Source organism: Trichosurus vulpecula, chromosome 5 (assembly GCF_011100635.1).
Source record: "Trichosurus vulpecula isolate mTriVul1 chromosome 5, mTriVul1.pri, whole genome shotgun sequence".
In the NCBI taxonomy this organism is placed as follows: domain Eukaryota; kingdom Metazoa; phylum Chordata; class Mammalia; order Diprotodontia; family Phalangeridae; genus Trichosurus; species Trichosurus vulpecula.
The window spans coordinates 95,706,460-95,725,106 of NC_050577.1; the positions used below are offsets into that span (position 1 = coordinate 95,706,460).

Sequence of the window (18,647 nt, forward strand, 5' to 3'; positions counted from 1 at the left end):
CTTTGTGCATATCACCGTGCTAGGCTCTGGCGGAGATAAGAAATTTAGATAAAACAGGACCCTAGAACTCACTTTCAGATCTAGGAGAGAAAGAAGACCTAAGTACTCGTAACTATAATTCACAATATTACTTGATGAGAGCATTAGTTACCAAACAAAGATTCTCGGGGACTCGGAGGGGAAAGATTTTTTTTTCTTTTTTTGCCCATGGGGGGAGTCGCCTGAAGGCTTTCTGAAAGAGGTGAGATTTGAATTGAGCTTTAAAAGGACTGCAGGTGTTGCAAAGGGGAAAATGAGAGGAATAGTATGACGATCAGCCTCTAGCACTCCTACCCTCTTCTCTCTATTTGGCACAACGTGCCAAGGCAGTCCTGGCTGCAGGAGCACACCTAGTCCTCTGCGCCACCCATGCCCTGCCGGCCAATGGCTCCTTTCTTCCCCCCACAGCTTCTGCAGTGCTCTGAGACACCGGTTTCAGTGCCTCACATCCCTTCCTCTTATCTAGGCTAAACTTAGAGGAGGCAGAGAACAGGCTTTTCTTGTCCTTCTTTTAGCCATTCCACACCCGCCCTGCTTCCCAGCTTCGGCCTCCAAAGTACTATGAGGCCAAAGAAGGGTGGCCAGTGGGTGTGGGCGCCTCCGGGAGTGGCGGACAAGTACTACAAGTCCCACAAGCCACTGGGTTGAAAGGAGGGCATGGGAACAGACGGGAGCCGCCCAGGTCTCTCAGCAAGTATTGCCTATTGGTCCTCTCCAGAGCAGAGGAATAACGAAGATGAATCTCGCCTCTTGCAAGAAGGATGCTCTTCAATCCAGGCTCCTCCAGCATCTCCTAGTCTGGTCTCAGATTTGATCTCCACCCCTACCTCCATGCTTACGCTGGGCCCAATCCTGCTATCCTCCTCCGGCTAAACCCTTCCCTCTTACTGGCTGCTTTCCTTCGTCCTCTCCCTCTTTCTATTTTCTTTGTCCTTCGACCTGTACATCACCATCCCATCCTGCCCCGAGTGCGTGAGGTGCGTGGAGGTTTCCCAGCCAGCTCGGCTTGGTCCAGGACCCATCACAGGCCGGGCGGAACAGGCCAGGGTCTAGGCTGCAGCGCCACCGCCTGCCTCCAGTGACACGCAGAGCTTCCAATGCCTCAGCTGCAGCGCATGCAAGAGAGCCCGTGCCCAGGGCCGGTCTGGGGCCAGAGCGCAACCCCGGTGTCCGAAGGGCTCTCTCTGCAGGTAGGACTTGCTGCCCAACTCTCGGGGCAGTCCCGGGCCCAAGAGAAGGCCCGGCTCGGAAAGAGAGGGGACGGAGACCAGCTGGGGACTGGGCCCTTCATCCCTCTACCTGGCCCTGTTCTCTTCGGGGGAGGGGCCTGTCCTAGTACTGAGGCTGAGGCTTCTTCCCTATTCGGGTGCAGGGTGAGAGGAGTGAGTGCAGTACAAGCTCTGTCCTATGGGATCTTGGGGGACTGGAGTCCATCCTCCTCTTCGATAGTTGGCACCAGGCTGGCGAGGTTGGACCATGACGGAAAGGATGGATAGAAGGAATAAGGGTTTGTGGGATGAGAAAGAAACACAACATTGAACTGTCTTCATAGGATCCCGGGGTCTGGCCGTTTCCTTGACAATTCTGGCCCTGTACCAGTAACCCACTCCAGTTAAAGGGCATTCCTGGCCACCCTGCTCCCAAGGTGACTCCAAGAAATCATAGAATTCCATGAAGTAAACGATCGTCCACTCAATGATGCTCTCTTGTGTCCCGAGCTCACATTCTAGGCTGGAAAACTCAGTCTCCAGCCTAAAGAGAATTGTATTCCCTCTTTTCCAGGGCTAGACCAGATCGTTTTCTTTATTTTCCAAGTAGTTGGGATTTGTAAACCATAAGAAGATAGGATAGTCTAGGTGGTCCTAAATATAGTGGTCTCTAAGGATTTATTTCTCTGTAGTGCCCCTTGCAATTATGTGTTAGAGTTGAAAATTAGAGCTGGAAGGAATCTACACTGAGTCAGGAGACCTGGGTTCTAGTTGTGCCTCTGCTGTTAACCAGCTGCATGACTTTGCCTTCTCTGGGCCTGTTCCCAAATCTATACACTGAGAGAATCAGATTCAATGACTCCCAGGTCGCTTCCAGCTCTAAATTCTAAGAATCATAGGATAGATTGTTAGAATCAGTAGGTGCAGCTTTCCCTTCTACAAAAGAAAATGCCAGGAGCCCTGTAAGATTATCTTAAAAGCAGGATGCTGACCTACCTGCTATGTTCCCACCGTTTGAGATCAGCATAACTTGGTAACCAAAAGCTCTTAAGGAATTGCCTCATTCCTGATGTTAGATCTGCCTCCAGATCTCAGTGGGAAAATGTGAGTGTCCATATAGTTAAAAAAAATACCATTGCACAAAGTCTATGCACTAGGAGCTGTTTTCCACCCACAGGGTTGGAGTGAAATGAGCCATCCACATTCTGTCTTGCTTTTATGAGTTTTACTGATGCCATTCACTTCTATATTCCGTTCATTTTCCATTATGCTCATCCTCTTTCCCTACCCATAAAGCCTTCCCTTGGAACAAAGATTAAAAACAAAAATAAACAGTTCCCCAGAACCAACCGATATATCTGCCTTGCTCTTCTTCCTTTACCTCTGCCCTGTGGAAGCTCTAATGCCTGCCAAGGTTTAGTATAAGTACCACTTCCTCATTCCCTCAGTTGTCAGTGATCTACCTCCCACCAATTACTTTGTATTTTATTTTGTTTTTGCTTATCTGTACATAGAGAGATAGATATAGTCTATATCTATTTTTCTATCTGAGAGAGAGAGATCTTTTATTTATGCCCACCCCCCATCCCCAGTAGAACATAAGCTTCTTAAGAACGGGATGTTACATTTTTTTGTCTGTTACCACAGTGTTTAAATGCTATTGAATGGAATTGAAAGCATATGAAATGTTCCATACTCATAGTCCCCCAAATCCTCCACAAAATGAAGGAGCTATATTTTTCTCATCTCTTTTCCTGGGCAAAGCTTAGTTTTTATAACTATACAATATTCAGTTTCATTTTATTGCTCTTCCCCTTTACATTGTTGTAGTCACTACATGTTTTTCTGGTTCTGTTTATTTTACATCGTCAGTTCATATAACTCTTCCTGGGTTTCACTGAATTCCTCATTCCTGGTTTCCTAAGCCACAAGAACGTTCCATCATGTTTTGTACCACAGTTTGCAATCTGCAGTCTCTCGTAAGATCTCCATCATTCACTTTATTAAACAACTATTTACGGAGTGTCCTTTTTCAGAAAAGCTCCATGAAGGATGCAAAGACATAGTACCTACTCTTATGTATTTACTATCCAGTAAGGGAAATCATACAGGGACATAATAATGGTACGTATTTCTATAAGTTTTACAACTTGCTTTCCTTGGAACAGCTCTGTGAGGCAGGTGATGCAAATATCATTATACTATTGTCACATAAGGAAGCTCAGGCTCAGGGGAAGTAAGAGAATTTATACAGCTAGTTAGTCCTAAACCTGGAACTAGTTCAAGTTCAGGGCTCTGTCAACTAACTCTGCCTCTATACAGTATGAGGTAAGTGCCACATAATCAGTACAAAAACAAATAAGTAATAAAGAGATGCAATATGGTATAGTAAAAGGAACCCAGGATGTTTGAGGCCTGACTTTGCCACCTCCTTGCTGGTAACCACTGACGAGCCATTTAAACTTTGCGATCATTGGTTTCCTCATTCATAAAAAAGGCCAAAATTGCATATTCTGCCTCACAAGGTTACTGAGGTTCTCTGAGTCTGTTTCTTCATCTGTAAAATGGGGTTAATAATGCTTACACTACTGACTTCATAATATTATTAAGGCTCTCTGTCCTCTTCTGTAAAATGCTACTAGCTTCACAAGGTTGTTTTAGATTGCTGTGAACGAGGATAGTACTTTGTAAATCTTAATATGTGCTGTGGAAATACATGCCATTATTTTTGTTAGTAGTTCAGAGGATAGAAAGTTTGCCACGTACCGAAGTGATCTGGGAAGGCTTTATAGAAGGGTGAAATTCTGGCCTTAGAGGATTATAACCAACAGATGCTTCCATGGGACAGTTGGCTTGGGTTAGGAGACAGTCCAAAGCCAGGCTGCTTACTCCCATGAGACCTTGAGCATATTTCAGGCCTCAGTTTCCTCACCTATAAGTTGAGGGAATTGGGCAAGATGATCCCTAAAGTTCTTTTCTAGTTAAATCTAGGATCTTATTATTCTGAGCCAAGAATCTATGGGATAAATTTCTGGGTCTAGTTCTAAGAGAAACTTTGTTCCTATAGGTAAATTTGGGTGCTCTGTAGTGTCAGAAGAGGAAAGCTGTAAGTTAGTGTATTTCCCATTTTGCCTTAGCTTCAAACTTAGAGGCATTAAATATACAACTTAACTGTAGCAGTCAGCTCATCACAGATGCCTGGCTGTATGGTACCTCTGTTCCCTTGAGATGGTCTCTATTCTGTTTTCAGCTGCAGTTTTCCTAATTTTACATTATGTTTAATATTATCTCATTCTTTTGGAAGAAAATAGGTATAAATGCTAACTAAAAATAATCAATGGAGGAATAAGGTCATTGCTAGAATCAACTAGCTGAGTCCCTAATCTCCTAGGACCTATGATCCCAACCTTCTTCTTAAGCAAGCTTCTGATATGAGCATCTCAGAGTACTCCAACCTACTAATAATCCATACAAATGAATAGGAATCTTAGGAAAGGAATTGGGTTGACCACCTGGTAAAATAGCTTATCTTCTAAGGAAATCTGATCATTATCATTCCGTCATAATCCCTGAGCAGAGGCTGGGATTTGAGGAATGGGCTCTGGGAGGAGCCTGGGAAAAATAGCTGGTGGATGGATAGAAAAGAACCCTGGCTTGCAGAAGCTGTTGGCTACAGTTTCAGTGTGAAGGACCTATTGTTATTTGACACTTTCATATGGGCAGTGATTACCGACAGGATTGCTACTAAGTCCATTGGGTGATATTGGTCCCTACCACCCTTCATAGTGAATGTTTCTGATTGGTCATTGGTAGAGTTGCCATGATAGCCCTCAATGAGTGTGACCTGGTATAACCATTATTTGTATCTGTATTCATTAATTTCCTAAAAATTGTGGAAGCAGAAAGCCTTTAAAATAGGAGAGTTAAAGGGTAGGGGAAAGGTTTACTGAGCCGAGTTCTGTAGAGAGACACCTTCAAAATTCAATTGAATCTTCCTGATGCTTCCCAAGGTGTAGGAGCCCCAGGGTCCTTGAAGGGGGTTGGAAAATATGCTTCAGACCCATGAAGGTCCCTGGATATCCTCTCTGTAGCCCCAGGGACTTTGTCCAGGGTGACACCAGTTCAGAGTGATTGCTATCATTGCAGATGCCAGTGACATTCGAGGATGTGGCCGTCTACTTCTCCCAGGAGGAGTGGGCAGTACTGGACCAACAACAGAAGAAGCTTTACCAGGACGTGATGAGGGGGACCTATGAGTTGGTGACCTCGCTGGGTGAGGGCGTTGATTACTTGCTTGGTAGCTGTCCAATCAGGAATCCCCAGGTGCGTGGGGTCAAGGAGCCTAGAGCCTCAAATTTCCTCAGAATCCCTGAAGGCTCAAACAGCTCAAAAAGTGTTCAGGGCTTGGCCTTGCCCTCTGCTTGGTTGGTCTCCTGGGGGCAGGGAGTGGGGTGGGATTTGCAGTGATAGTGAAAAGAACATTGGATTTCTACTCAGACGACCTGGGTTCAAATCTGAGCTGTTCTACTTACCGCTTTTGTAACCATGGGCACATCATATGACATCTCTGGGCCTCAATGTCATTATCTATAAAATGGGAGGGGGGTAGAGGATCCCTAAGGTCTGTTACAGCTCTAAGTCCTATGACATTGTAAAAAGGGGAAGCATACTGTAACCCCCCGCCTTTTATGCAGCCCCACAAATACATGTTGATGCCTTAGAACATCAGCCTTTCAGTCTGGATGTCTCCTTTTCCACTGCCCATTCTTGCTAGTCAGCAGAATGTTTCTCATGCTGCAACCCTCAGCCTAAGTCTTTCCATTTTCAATAGACCGCTGCAAAGGTGGTGAGCCTAAGACATTACAAATGTGCATTTCAAGTCAGATTTCATAAATAATATCGGAGCCCTATATTTCTACCTATGTAATTATAAGACGTACCCTCAACCAGCTTTCTCAATCTAGGGTATCCTGCTGCCAAACCAGAGGTTATCTGTAAAATTGAACAGGAGGAAGAACCATGGATGAGGGACTCCCAGAACCACAGAAGAGGCCTGAATCGCCACTGGGGTAGTAAGTCTTCCTTCAGTCTTCCAACTTTCAATCACTGCCCAGATCTCTGGTCCTAAGCCTTCTAACCCTCTCTAAGCAGTTTGCATTCTCCTTATCTGCATTTGTTTCTTTACACAGCAAACATTTATTAAGCTCTTACTGTGTGCAAAGTACCATGCTAGACTCAGAAGGAAATGCATTCAACCATACACTTTGTTCTAAGAAAGGAAGGCTGAGCTGTCCTACTTACCACGTTTAACTTTGGAGGAATAAAGTCATTGCTAGAATCAACTAGCCAAGTCCCTAATCTCCTAGGACCCATGAGCACAACCTTCTTCTTAAGTGAGCTCGTGATACGGGCATCTTCTCAGAGCACTTTAACGTTTAACAAGATAGCACCAACATCTTCCACTGTACTTAACCAGAGGTTTTGGTGTGTTGATTTAATAAAGTCTGCCTTTACACTGTTGCACTTAGTGACTCTGTTTTCTTCACTGTGCTTCACTTACTTTGAGTTTTTCCATTATTTTTATGCACTCTATTATCATTTGGCACATAGTTTGTTTCTAGTTTTTGCTGTTAGAAATAGTGCTATTAAGAGATGCTAAGAAGATCTTTGTACAAATAGGCCTTTTCTTACTGCCAGTAACCTCGTTAGGGTGTAAACCTAAAACATGAACATTTCTGTGACTCCTGGGTATTTCTAACAAGGGCATTCTCACCCTGCGCCAGCACTCCTCATGTACTGGCATCTGTAGTTTTAGCTTCCTGGACCTGATGGTTACAAATTTAACACTGGCTTTGGAAGGGGTATAGACTTCTGCCACCATTGTTTCCTTCTCTTTCATCTTCCAAAAAGTCAGTCCAGGGTCCGACATCACCCTCCCCCACCCTCCATTGGTATCAGCCCAGGAAGCCAAGAGAATGGATAAAAGTAGGCCTGAATGCCAAAGTACTGGCAGAGGGCTGTCATATCTTCCCCCTTTTCCCCATGTGTATAGGCACTCCCAAAATAACTACTCAAGTTTCAAGGTACTCTGGACATACATATTCACTCAAAATAATACTTCACTAGCCCCCAATGATGTTTCCTTTTTCTCGATAGCCTAAGGATATAATTAGCTCAAAGCAAAGTCATTTATTAAAATAATGGAGGAAGCAAATTTGCAATAAAACATTCTTTTCATAAGGCTAGGGCACATGCTTTCTCAAATATACATACTGTTAGTGAGGAGAGAAAGCTGGAACAAAGTATGAGGCCCACATGTGGGGAGTGTTCATGTGGAAGGAAACTCTCACCTCAGATGATTACCACTGTCTTTCTGGTAATGTCATCTTGCAGTTGTCACTGGGCCTAACTCCTTGAGCTGGATGGATGTGGTTTCTGTGCAATGTTCTTCTAGTCCTCATCTTAGCTGAGTGGTGCTTTGAGGTTGTAGTAAACACATAGGCCTGGGTAACCAGAATCAAATTAAAATGTCATTGGGAAGTAATTAACAAAATAAAAATATATAATATAATGTAGGTAATGTTAGTATGTGGTTTTCTAAGTCAGCATGTGACACCATTTTTATTTGGCACTGCTGGTCTGCAGTAAGCATTGCATCTTCTAGGTTCCTCCCTTGGGGAGGGAGCTCACTGGAGCCATCTCAGCCCTAGGATATAGTGGTTCTAGGATATTAAGGCAGGCTGACAGCTCTTTGGTCATAAGCTAAAATAAAACGAAATTTACAACCTGAGCAGAGTATCCTCAAAATTAGGTCTTTCCTCCATGACCCCTGTGTCCTCAGTGGACATCCACAGCCTTACTCTACAGATAGCATCTAACCTAAGTTAGATAGTTCTTTAATACTCCCAAGAATTTCTCTGTCTGAGCCAGAACTACACTAAGTAGGTAAGGTCAATATTCTCCACCTACCTAGCCTGTATCCTTGTCTTTATTATGTGTGTCTGTCTGCAACAAAGCTTGATAACTTTGATTCAGTATTTGAGGCATTGAAACTTCAGTTTCCCTACATATCAATTGTCTATTGCTGAAAGGTGGGGGTTGGGATTTGTTTGGTTTTATTTAAATATTTCTTTTCATTCAAATCGAGATTGTGTATTATCCCAGTTCTATCATCCCAACTCCCTAAGGTTTAAGCCTTCTTCCTGAGGGCTGTAGCCTAGCTGTTTAGTGGTCCCATCTAGATATGGAACAAGAAGACTAGAATAGAATGATTTTTGTGGGGACTATCCCAGGGCTGGGAACTAATATTCAATGATAGGAGTATGGCCTTCTCCATAGGCTAACATCTGGATTCTTTTTCTCCTCATTAGGTTCTAGGAACGGGATCAGAAATGAGAAAGTTAAAGATATTGGAGACAATATGGAAGACCCAGAGACATTTACATTCTTGATGAAGTCAGAGGGTATTGTTCAGGTCCCCCTAAAGCTGAAAAATAGTAGTAGAGAAAAGTTCTGGAAAAAACAGGCCTATGCAGGAAGGCCTAGTGTGCCTCAAAGGCCATTGGGGAAAAAGAAGCCCCCAACCTGTGCTGAGTGTGACAAGAGCTTCAAAAGCAACACAGCCTTGATCATCCATGAGCGCAGCCACACCGGGGAGAGGCCTTTTAAGTGCCCCGAGTGTGGGAAAGGTTTCCCTTCCAAGGGGGACCTGAAGCGTCATGGAAAGATCCACATAGGGAAGCGTGATAGAACGATAGAGATGCTCAAAGATGCCCCTTCAGAGCATGCCCTCTCCAAGCACAGAAGACCTGCCTCCAGGAAGCCCCATGTCTGCCTCCAGTGTGGGAAAGGCTTCAAAAAGGCTGGAAGTCTCAAGAAACATATAAACGATCACCTGGCAGAGAGGCCCTTCGTCTGTGGGGAGTGTGGCCAGCGCTTCCGCCTTAAGCAGATCTTGGTGTCCCACCAGCGGACCCACGTGGGGGAGAGGCCCTACTGCTGCCCTCAGTGTGGGAAGTGCTTTAGCCAGAAGCATCATCTCAGGAGCCACCACCGAGTGCACACAGGTGAGAGGCCCTTCACTTGCTCCCTGTGCTCCCGATGCTTCAGCCAGAAGCACCACCTGGTCAGCCACCAGCGCATCCACACAGGGGAGCGTCCCTTCGCTTGTGTCAGCTGCAGCAAGAGTTTTAAGGACAAAAAGACACTGACCATCCACTGCAGGGTGCACACAGGTGAACGGCCATACACATGCTCCGAATGCGGGAAGGCCTGTAGCCAGAAGCAGCATTTGAAAAGCCACTTGCGGGTGCACCGGGCAGGGGGCCAAGGACTGCTCCCATCATGCCCAGAAGAAAAACCCTACCAGTGCAAGGTGTGCGGGAAGGCCTTCCGGGACAAAAGGATTATGCTGACCCACCAAACGACCCATGATGAAGAGCCAAGACACTTCCCAGCACTGGGGACTGTGACATTTGGAAAGAAGGGACCACTTCTGTGAGGCAACAGCATGACTATTCATGGATTGCCATGTCCAGCCACTAGAAGAAGAATAGAATGAGACAGTGTCAAGGAGCAAGCTGGGAAGATTACCCTGGGACCAGACCACTTGGGAGTTTCCAGGGGTCTGTAGCTTCTTTCTTTCTCTCATAGACAGGATGAGAATGGCTAACTATCTCACAGGCCACCAGATAGGAGCCTAGGGAGGAAGAAATTCTCCTAATGGGTGACGTGTTAAAGGCTTTTACTTGGGTCAAAGATTAGCAGTTAGTGTGACTTCTCCACAAAACAGAAATATAAGTTCCTCGTCTTCAAGAAGTTGTCACTTGAAGATCCTTCAGAAAGGGGATTAAAGAGATCCCCCCGTTCTCTTCTCCACCATGTGAAAAATTGCTGGAACAAGGTCCAAATAGCTCTCAGCTTGCCATGTCATCTGAGGTCTAGGCTGAAAGTGATTTATTCTTACATTCAGAGGGAATCGGGTGATCGTCCCTAGTTGCCATCAAAAATCCAAATCCACCATCTTTCTTTTCCTGAAGGGCAGTAGTATTACTGTTAATGATCTAGAGTCAGGGGCCCTAAGGTCCACTCCCTGTGGGGCAAGCCATTTAACCACTCTGGGCCTCAGTTTCCTCTTCTGTGAAATGAGGGAGCTGGACTAGATGACCTGTCAGGCTCCTTCCAACTCTAAATCTATGATCCTGTGATCTTAGATTTTTGTGCAGTCAATTGCAGTCCTGTGTTATGAACATATAAGCAGGGTCACAGCTTTGGCCGATCCTTACTCTTCCATAATAAAGTTTTACCATCCCTACATCTCTATTCTGTTATTCTATGTGGGCTATACGCAAGCTCCCCGACATGTCTGATGTTTTGATTTACTATGTTGTTTCCAGGGTATGGAGGAGACTTTTAGACAGGGCACAGAGGGTACAATCTGGTGTAGGGCAAAAGTTACTGGATTAGGAGCCAGAAGACTGAAGATCTACCCCAAGGTCTTCCACAAACTAGCTGTACAGCTTTGGGCAAATCACTTTGCTTCTCTGCTAAATGGTTCCTCCCTCCTAGATCCCTTCACTGCTCTCCTTTGGTCAGTAGAGGGTGTCCAAAGCCCTTAGAACCATAGGTGGTCCCAGAAGTTAGATGGGCATGGACCAGGCCAGGCTGGCTGTTGGGATACCACACTTTTGTGGAATTCAGGAAAGTTGGATTAACTTCATGCTGTTATCAGACATCTGGGTCTGAATGTTAGTTGACCAAGAAGGGACTGGTTAGAGAAAGCTGAGCAAAAGGGTAGTAAACTGATTCTGAGTGGGAATTCAAGGGACTACCACATAACAGTACTTCATACCCTCTTTCTTTCCTCCTTTACTTCCTCCTCCTGTTTTATTTTCTTTCTCCCTCCATCCCTCCTGTTCTTCCTTTTTATGCCATCTCTTCCTCCCCATCACTGTAACTTTCAGGACCAAAGTACCCTTCCCTGGCCACCACTCCCTCTTTTGTTGTCCCTCCCATTAAAGTATGAGCTCTTTGAATGATAGAGACTGTCTTTGTCTCCGGTGTTTGTGGCCCCAGCATTTAGCACAAGGCTTGATGGACATGCTTTTTCATTCATTCCTCCTATCCCTCTTTCATTTTTCTCTCAGTCTTTCTCTTCTGTCTTCTATGCTTCTTTCTCTATTTCTCTTCTGCTCTTCTATCCATCTCTTTCTTCCCTTCTGTTCTTTCATTCCTGCTATCTCTTCTCCCACCATACTCCTCCCCATCCCTTTTGTTTCTTCTCCTCTCCTTTCAACCCCAACCTTCAAAATTTGCAACTACTGGAGCAAGCATTGAGCAGCAGTCAATATTGGGTATTGGAGAAGGAGCCCCCATTTTCTGGAATCTTTGTGGAACACAGATCCCCACTCCAGCCCTCTGTCCTGCCCCTGTTTCCCTTTGCTTTGCTTTTTATTTCTCCCAGTGTTCTCATGCTGTCTGGATGGCTTCTCTTCTTCCGTGATCAACTCAAAACTCATACAGTGGGAAAAGTGCTGGATAGTGGGGTCAGGACATCTAGGTTTCAGTTCTGGATCTGCCACTAATTAGCTATTTGACCTTAGACAAGTTTCAGCCTTTCCAAGCAAGTTTCTGTATCAGAAGAATGCAAATAACACCTACCCTGCCTGCTTCTGGAGACCTGTGGTGTTCTGGAGATAACATAAATGAAAATGAAAGTACTTTGTAAATGGCAAAGCGCATTATTCATTCTAAGGTATTAGGAATTAGCTTTATTTCTCTCCCACCAACATTTACATTTTGAAGAAGAGCCTATAGAGAGTATTACCTAACCCAAAGGAATGGATTACTTTTAATGGAATATAGGGTATTAAGCTAGATGGGGAAGGAAATATTGAGAGCTTGGGAGGATCTCAGAGCCCCTCAAAACACATCACATGGAGCCAACTTCGTTTCTATACTGTTCATTTCCATCCTGTTTCATCCACCTAAAGGCAGCATAGTACAGTGCAGCTATGACATGTTTAAAGCCCTAACACTCAGGTATACCCCATGTTGATTGGTTTTGAGAAAACCTGTCTTTCAATCCAGTGTTACGGAAAGTAGTACATTCCAAAGGAAAGCTGTTCTAAATGTGCGATCCACTGCAAGGGGTTATGGCCACATTGTGATTTGCACAGTGGGTTTTGGTTATTTTAATGATGACATTGATTAGGGCAAATTTCTGTGGGGTATACCTTTATATTTTTTATTTGTTTTCTCAATAAATTCACTGTTGTATGCACCATAGGGAAGGGAAATATGCATTTATATAAACTTACTCTGTGCCAAGCACTGTACTCAGCACTTTACAAAAATCTTACTTGATTCTCACAACCTTGCAAGGTAAGTGCTGTTATTATCCCCATTTTACCACTGAGAAAACCGAAGCAGGCAAAGGTTAAGTGACTTGCCCAGGGTCACACGGTACATATCTGAGATCACATTTGAACTCAGGGCTTCCTGACTCCAGGCCCAGCACTAGACCCCTGAACCGCCTAGCTGCCTCTGTCCTAAGGCTCTACCCACTACCATTCCATAGGTGTGTGGCTAAGTCTCCCCATCTTTCAAAGGAGGTAATTAAAATTGTTGTGGGGAACAAATGAAGTAACTGATGTAAAGATGTCGCATAAACTTCATTAAACGAGCACAAGATTTTATTTTTATGTGTCTAACCATAAGGATAGGCTTCATTGAGCTATCCATATTCTCTTCCTCCAGTTCCTCTTGTCTCCATTGGCAGGGTCAGGAATACAAAGACAAGAAAAGCAAGAGGAACTCTGGGAGATCTGCAAGCTCTAAGCCCAGTTAACAAGATGACTCTAGAGATGGACTCCTGGATGATCTGGGACAGGCAAGGAAACAGAACTGAAGTGTCCTCTTTGTCCCCACTGAGAACTGAATGAGAGGAGATGGGCCAAACGCACAAGAAGGAAATTGAATATTTTGGATAAGATTTCTAGTAACTGAAAACTACTTGACCCTGCCAGGGTTGCAGGGGGCGAGCTAGGTAATACTCGAATAGGTAATACAGAAACAGGTTGGCCAAACTGACCGTCCAAAGTCACCCCTAGCCTGGCTCCTTGATAGCCTCCATCATCTCCTGACTGTTTGGGAGAACCTAGAGATAAGGGAGTGGAACCAGGTTAAACAGTGCCTGTACGCACATGATGGATGTTCGCTGAGGGTTTGCTAAATGACAGCTCACACTTCTAATCTGAAAAATGAGAGGGTTGGACCAGATCACCTCAAAGCACCAAATCTGTAACTGATTAAATCAGGGGGCTTTAAGGATTCCAATGCATTTTTCTCAACTATAAGTATCTCCATTTTACAGATGAGGAAAGTGGGGAGGCAGTGTTTGTAGAGCATTGGTTCTGGAGCCAGAGGACCTGAGTGGTTTCAACTCTCACCTTTGATGCCAAGTTTTCTCAAAAGAAAAACGGGGTGATCAGATTAAGCGGCCTCCAAGGTTCCTGGCAGCTCTGATTCTGTGAGGCTCCAGGAGGGTGAATGATTTGCTCACAGTTATACAAGACCGCAACCCAAGTCCCCAGTGGAATACGCAGCACTGGATGAAGGGCAGACGCTTTACCTGGATGTAAGGAGGGAACAATGACCTGGCAGACTATAGGAGAGGAGCCTGACCATGGTGAGGAAAGAAGAGGGCCCACTTACATTCTAGTTTCTTGCCTATACCAATCCCAGTTCTCCCCATGCTCACCCCTCCAGAATATCCCCTCCCCATACATAAGTCCCAAATTCTCATTGGCCTATCTGGACAGGTATAACTCTGCCCTGGTGTGTTTGGAGTGTAAGAGTGGAGAGAGAACTATCTGCCTGGGCCCTTAGAGACATGGATGCCCATTCTGGCAGGCCAATACTTTAATTCTGTTCCCTCACATAAGCCCCTGTCTAAAATACCTCCCCACACCCTTGCACTACTCCCATACTCAAGACCCTATTGTCTATAACTCATCTGACTATCCTTTGCCCTGAGTTGTCCATTCTCCCATTCTGTCTCCTCCCCCAGCCAGGAGCCTTCCTTGGGAGAAGGTGTAGAAAGGATGATTAATGCCAGCTATATCTTCCTTCTTGATGAAAGAACTAGGCAACTTAGCCTCCAGAAGGCAGGTATAGATACTCAACCTCCTTATAGACCAGAGTGCTAGGTAGGGTGGTCTCTGGGTAAGCCAGAGCTCCAGATAAACACCATCTCCTCCCACCTCTCTTATCTTTCTTTCCGTAGGTTCCTCCATGAATCCTGAGCTGTTGGCCTGGCTAAATCAAAAAGAAGAGTCAGGGAACTGGGCTCCAGAAAAAGCCAAAGTCACTCCTGTATGATTTTTAACATGTGTATGGTAGATAAAAAGAAGCAAGATTTTGTTCCACTAAATCCTGGGTGGGAAACCTGCAGCCTCGAGGCCACACATGGCCTTCTAGGTCCTAGGGTGTGGCCTTTTGCTGAGTTCAAATTTTACTGTAAAACAAATCCTTTTATTAAGGGGATTTGTTCTGTGAAGTTTGGATTAAGTCAAAGGGTCACACTTGAGGACCTAGAGGGCCACATGTGGCCTTAAGGCCACAGGTTCCCCACCCCTGCACTAAGTCATAAGCCTTTTAAAAAAAAAAACAGCCAACAAACATTATAGTGATTATCAACCTTATTTAGGAAACTACAGTCACCCAAAAGAGTTTACTTAACTATCCACTTAGCAAAAACCAAGTACATGAAGAATTTCTGTTTCCCAGACTATAATACAGTTTTACGGACAACATATAGAACTGATCCATCAACACATATACTGCAGTGACCCAGTGAACTGGGCCTAAAATTGAATGAAAGATGTAAAAGTGCTTATCACAGTGTCCCCTTGCCATATATTAGGTGTTTAATAAATGATCACTCCTTTCCCCACTCATACATCCACAGCAGCCTCAGTGACTGTTCTGTGTACCGTTTGAGAATGGCTGAACGTCTGATTTATAGAAGAGCTGCAAATACATGGATTAGCCCCCGAAATTTCAGCCCAGAGCTATCTCACAAAAGAGCACTAACACTTTTTTTGAAGTTGCCACAGTTGAGATTTGCAGTAGATGGCAGCAGCAGCTTGCAAGTACAGAATTGGTAGTATCAGTAACTCAACAGAGACGGTGAACTGTAGCTTTAAAACATATTGGAACAACAGTGAGGTATATAACTGGTTGCTAGGAGACAGTGAGTGGTGATCCATGATCCTAGGACCATGAGTTGTCTGAGAAACCTTCCCTCTCCCGCTGGTATAGGAATGTGTGGAAGATTGCATCCCTCCGTGTGCAGGAGCCAGGGCAGAGAATGATTTTACTATTTAATTTCCCTTGTTCTCCAATTTTCTCTTCTGTTCTAGCTACTTTGCTATTTGATTTATGGTTCCTGCCATCAGTCAGTCAAGAATGCAATGGAAGGAGACTCAAGTAGCATTTGTATAACTCTGATTACCTAATGCACCCCACAATGAACTTGGAAGTAAGCAAGGAGGTTCCAAAGCTATTTAGAAGCCATGCTATACAGGTAAACAAACTGAGGCTGAGAAGTTAAGTGATTTCCCCAAAATCACACAACTGAAGTGAGAGCCAAGTAGAACCAAGTCCAACATTCTTTCTACTAGACCACAACATTGTAATTCTTCCAAATCTGCCATAATGGCTACTAATTTGTTACCTTTCCCAAGAAAGAGAAGCAGTTCAGAAGACGTTTTCAATACCTTAGGCATTGTTTTTAATGGTGAAACTTCAGGCACTGAGGCAAACTAATGACTTTTGGGTTGGTTTGGAGTTTTTTGCGATATTTGGAGAGGTATTATCCCTCAAATCATACCACATAAGAGGTTATCAGTTCTGATAACGTTGAATTACTTGTTACAAGGGTTTCTTTTTTCTTTTAAACTGTGGGCAGTTTAAAGGCCTGTTCATTGCAAAATAAAAATTTTTAAAACAGGTAGGAATTGGGTTTCCTTCCTCCTCAACCCTCTCCCACACTCCTATGGATCTACACAGAGACAAACATAGACATTACATACTTTGTACTCAGCCAATGCATTTCAGGATCTAGTTCCTCCCATCCCTGGGAAATAAAAATGAAACAGCTCTTTCCATAAGAAAGAGATGTCAGGGGCAGCTAGGTAATGCACCGGCCCTGGAGTCAGGAGGTCAGACACTTGACACACTAGCTGTGTGACCTTGGTCAAGTCACTTAGCCCCAATTGCCCTGCCTCTCCCCATAAAAAAAAAAGTGTCAGTCCTTCCCACCTTATCGCTGACAGACCCAAGTCAGATTACTATGACTCCCTTAGAGGGGACTCAATGCAAGTCCCATTACCTACTCTGGGTGAGTGGCTTCCTGAACCTGGAAATGGAAGAGCTGGAAAGGGAAGGGGATCAATGGCAGGCTGAATTCACCTATAATGGGGCACTAGGGGCCTTAGATGGACTTTCTAATCCCATAAGCCACAACTGGAAGGCCAGTCACTCCTGACTCCTTCTTCTAGGTAGGAGCCCACTCAAACCTCTTTGGCCAGGTACTTTGCTCAAAGGTCTTCCTTGTATCTGACCTCGACTTCTGTTGCCACTTAAGACTGTGTCCTCATTATTACAGGGAAGGCATCTGCTAAAGATTGGGATTGTGGAGGTGGCAGGAGAGGAGATAATTCAGTGAACTCCTTTTCCCTATTTGAACCCCAAGCATACCTAAGGGCACACTTTAGGCCATTTTTCGATAGATCATTTTTCATCACATCTTTGATGTTAGAATCACTCAAGTTTTCAACTGCCTCTCTAGAGATTCTCATCCTTCTGGCCTAGGCACTGATGTAACACTCTTCCTCCTCCTGCTCCCATGACATGTCAGCGGAGTGGCAGAATTATCTCACTCAACCTTCATCTTTTCCTTCTTATGGATGAAGGCTCCTGCTCCTCCTTGGGAATCACACTGGTTCTCACAAAGTGGTACTCTTATAAGAAAACAACCCTCTTTCTGGTTAGCCATTGTTATAAGCTCATCACCATCACCCAAGGAAGAAGCCTCTCCTGACCACCCTCTGCCCTTGGTTGCCCATGATTCCATTCTATGAACTGGTCTCAGGCCATAGAAGAGATCAATAAGGATCTGGAAAAGCAAGTTAGAGAAGTAGAGGAAAAAATGGGAAGATAAATGAGAGTGATGCAAGAAAACCATGAAAAACAAGTCAATGACTTGCTAAAGGAGACCCAAAAAAGTAGTGAAGAAAACAACACCTTAAAAAATAGACTAACTCAAATGGCAAAAGAGCTCCAAAAAGCCAATGAGAAGAATTCCTTGAAAGGCAGAATTAGCCAAATGGAAAAGGAGGTCCAAAACACCACTGAAGAAAATACCACCTTAAAAATTAGATTGGAGCAAGTGGAAGCTAGTGACTTTACGAGAAATCAAGATATTACAAAACAGAACCAAAGGAATGAAAAAATGGAAGACAATGTGAAATATCTCATTGGAAAAACCACTGACCTGGAAAATAGATCCAGGAGAGATAATTTAAAAATTATTGGACTACCTGAAAGTCATGATCAAAAAAAGAGCCTAGATATCATCTTTCAAGAAATTATCAAGGAGTACTGCCCTGATATTCTAGAGCCAGAGGGTAAAACAGAACTTGAAAGAATCCACAGATCGCCTCCTCAAAAAGATCCCAAAAAGAAATTTCCTAGGAATATTGTTGCCAAATTCCAGAGCTCCCAGATCAAGGAGAAAATACTGCAAACAGCCAGAAACAAACAATTTGAGTATTATGGAAACACAATTGGGCTAACACAAGATCTAGCAGCTTCTACATTAAGGGATCAAAGGGCATGGAATATGACATGCCAGAGGTCAATGGAGCTAGGATTAAAACCAAGAATCATCTACCCCGCCAAAATGAGTATCATGCTCCAAGGCAAAATATGGATTTTCAATAAAATAGAGGAATTTCAAGCTTTCTCAGTGAAAAGAGCAGAGCTGAATAGAAAATCTGACTTTCAAACACAAGAATCAAGAGAAGCATGAAAAGGTAAACAAGAAAGAGAAATCATAAGGGACTTTCTAAAGTTGAACTGTTTTGTTTACATTCCTCCATGGAAAGATGACGTGTATAATTCATGAAACCTCAGTATTAGGGTAGCTGAAGGGAATATATATATATATTCTATATATATATATATATATTCTATATATATATATATATATATTCTATATATATATATTCTATATATATATATTCTATATATATATATATTCTATATATATATATATTCTATATATATATATAGACAGAGGGCACAGGGTGAGTTGAATATGAAGGGATAATATCT

General features: G+C 43.9%; 1 protein-coding gene across 1 annotated transcript; it reads left to right on the top strand.

The window, feature by feature from the left end:
* Positions 1 to 750: 750 nt before the first annotated feature.
* On the top strand, positions 751 to 10,559 carry LOC118850805 (zinc finger protein 664-like). Its single transcript, XM_036760460.1, has 4 exons — positions 751 to 1,229; positions 5,394 to 5,520; positions 6,212 to 6,319; positions 8,618 to 10,559. Exons 1-4 carry the CDS (start codon positions 1,137 to 1,139, stop codon positions 9,745 to 9,747), a joined length of 1,458 nt encoding a protein of 485 aa, XP_036616355.1. The 5' UTR covers positions 751 to 1,136; the 3' UTR covers positions 9,748 to 10,559.
* The last annotated feature ends 8,088 nt before the right edge of the window (positions 10,560 to 18,647 follow it).

Excerpts from the sequence above, each read along its gene's own strand:
- LOC118850805 (XM_036760460.1), top strand. The coding sequence starts at position 1,137 with ATGCCTCAGCTGCAGCGCATGCAAGAGAGCCCGTGCCCAGGGCCGGTC. Across the intron at positions 1,230-5,393 it reads CCGAAGGGCTCTCTCTGCAG|ATGCCAGTGACATTCGAGGA; the intron begins GTAGGACTTGCT and ends CTATCATTGCAG. Across the intron at positions 5,521-6,211 it reads TGAGTTGGTGACCTCGCTGG|GGTATCCTGCTGCCAAACCA; the intron begins GTGAGGGCGTTG and ends TTCTCAATCTAG.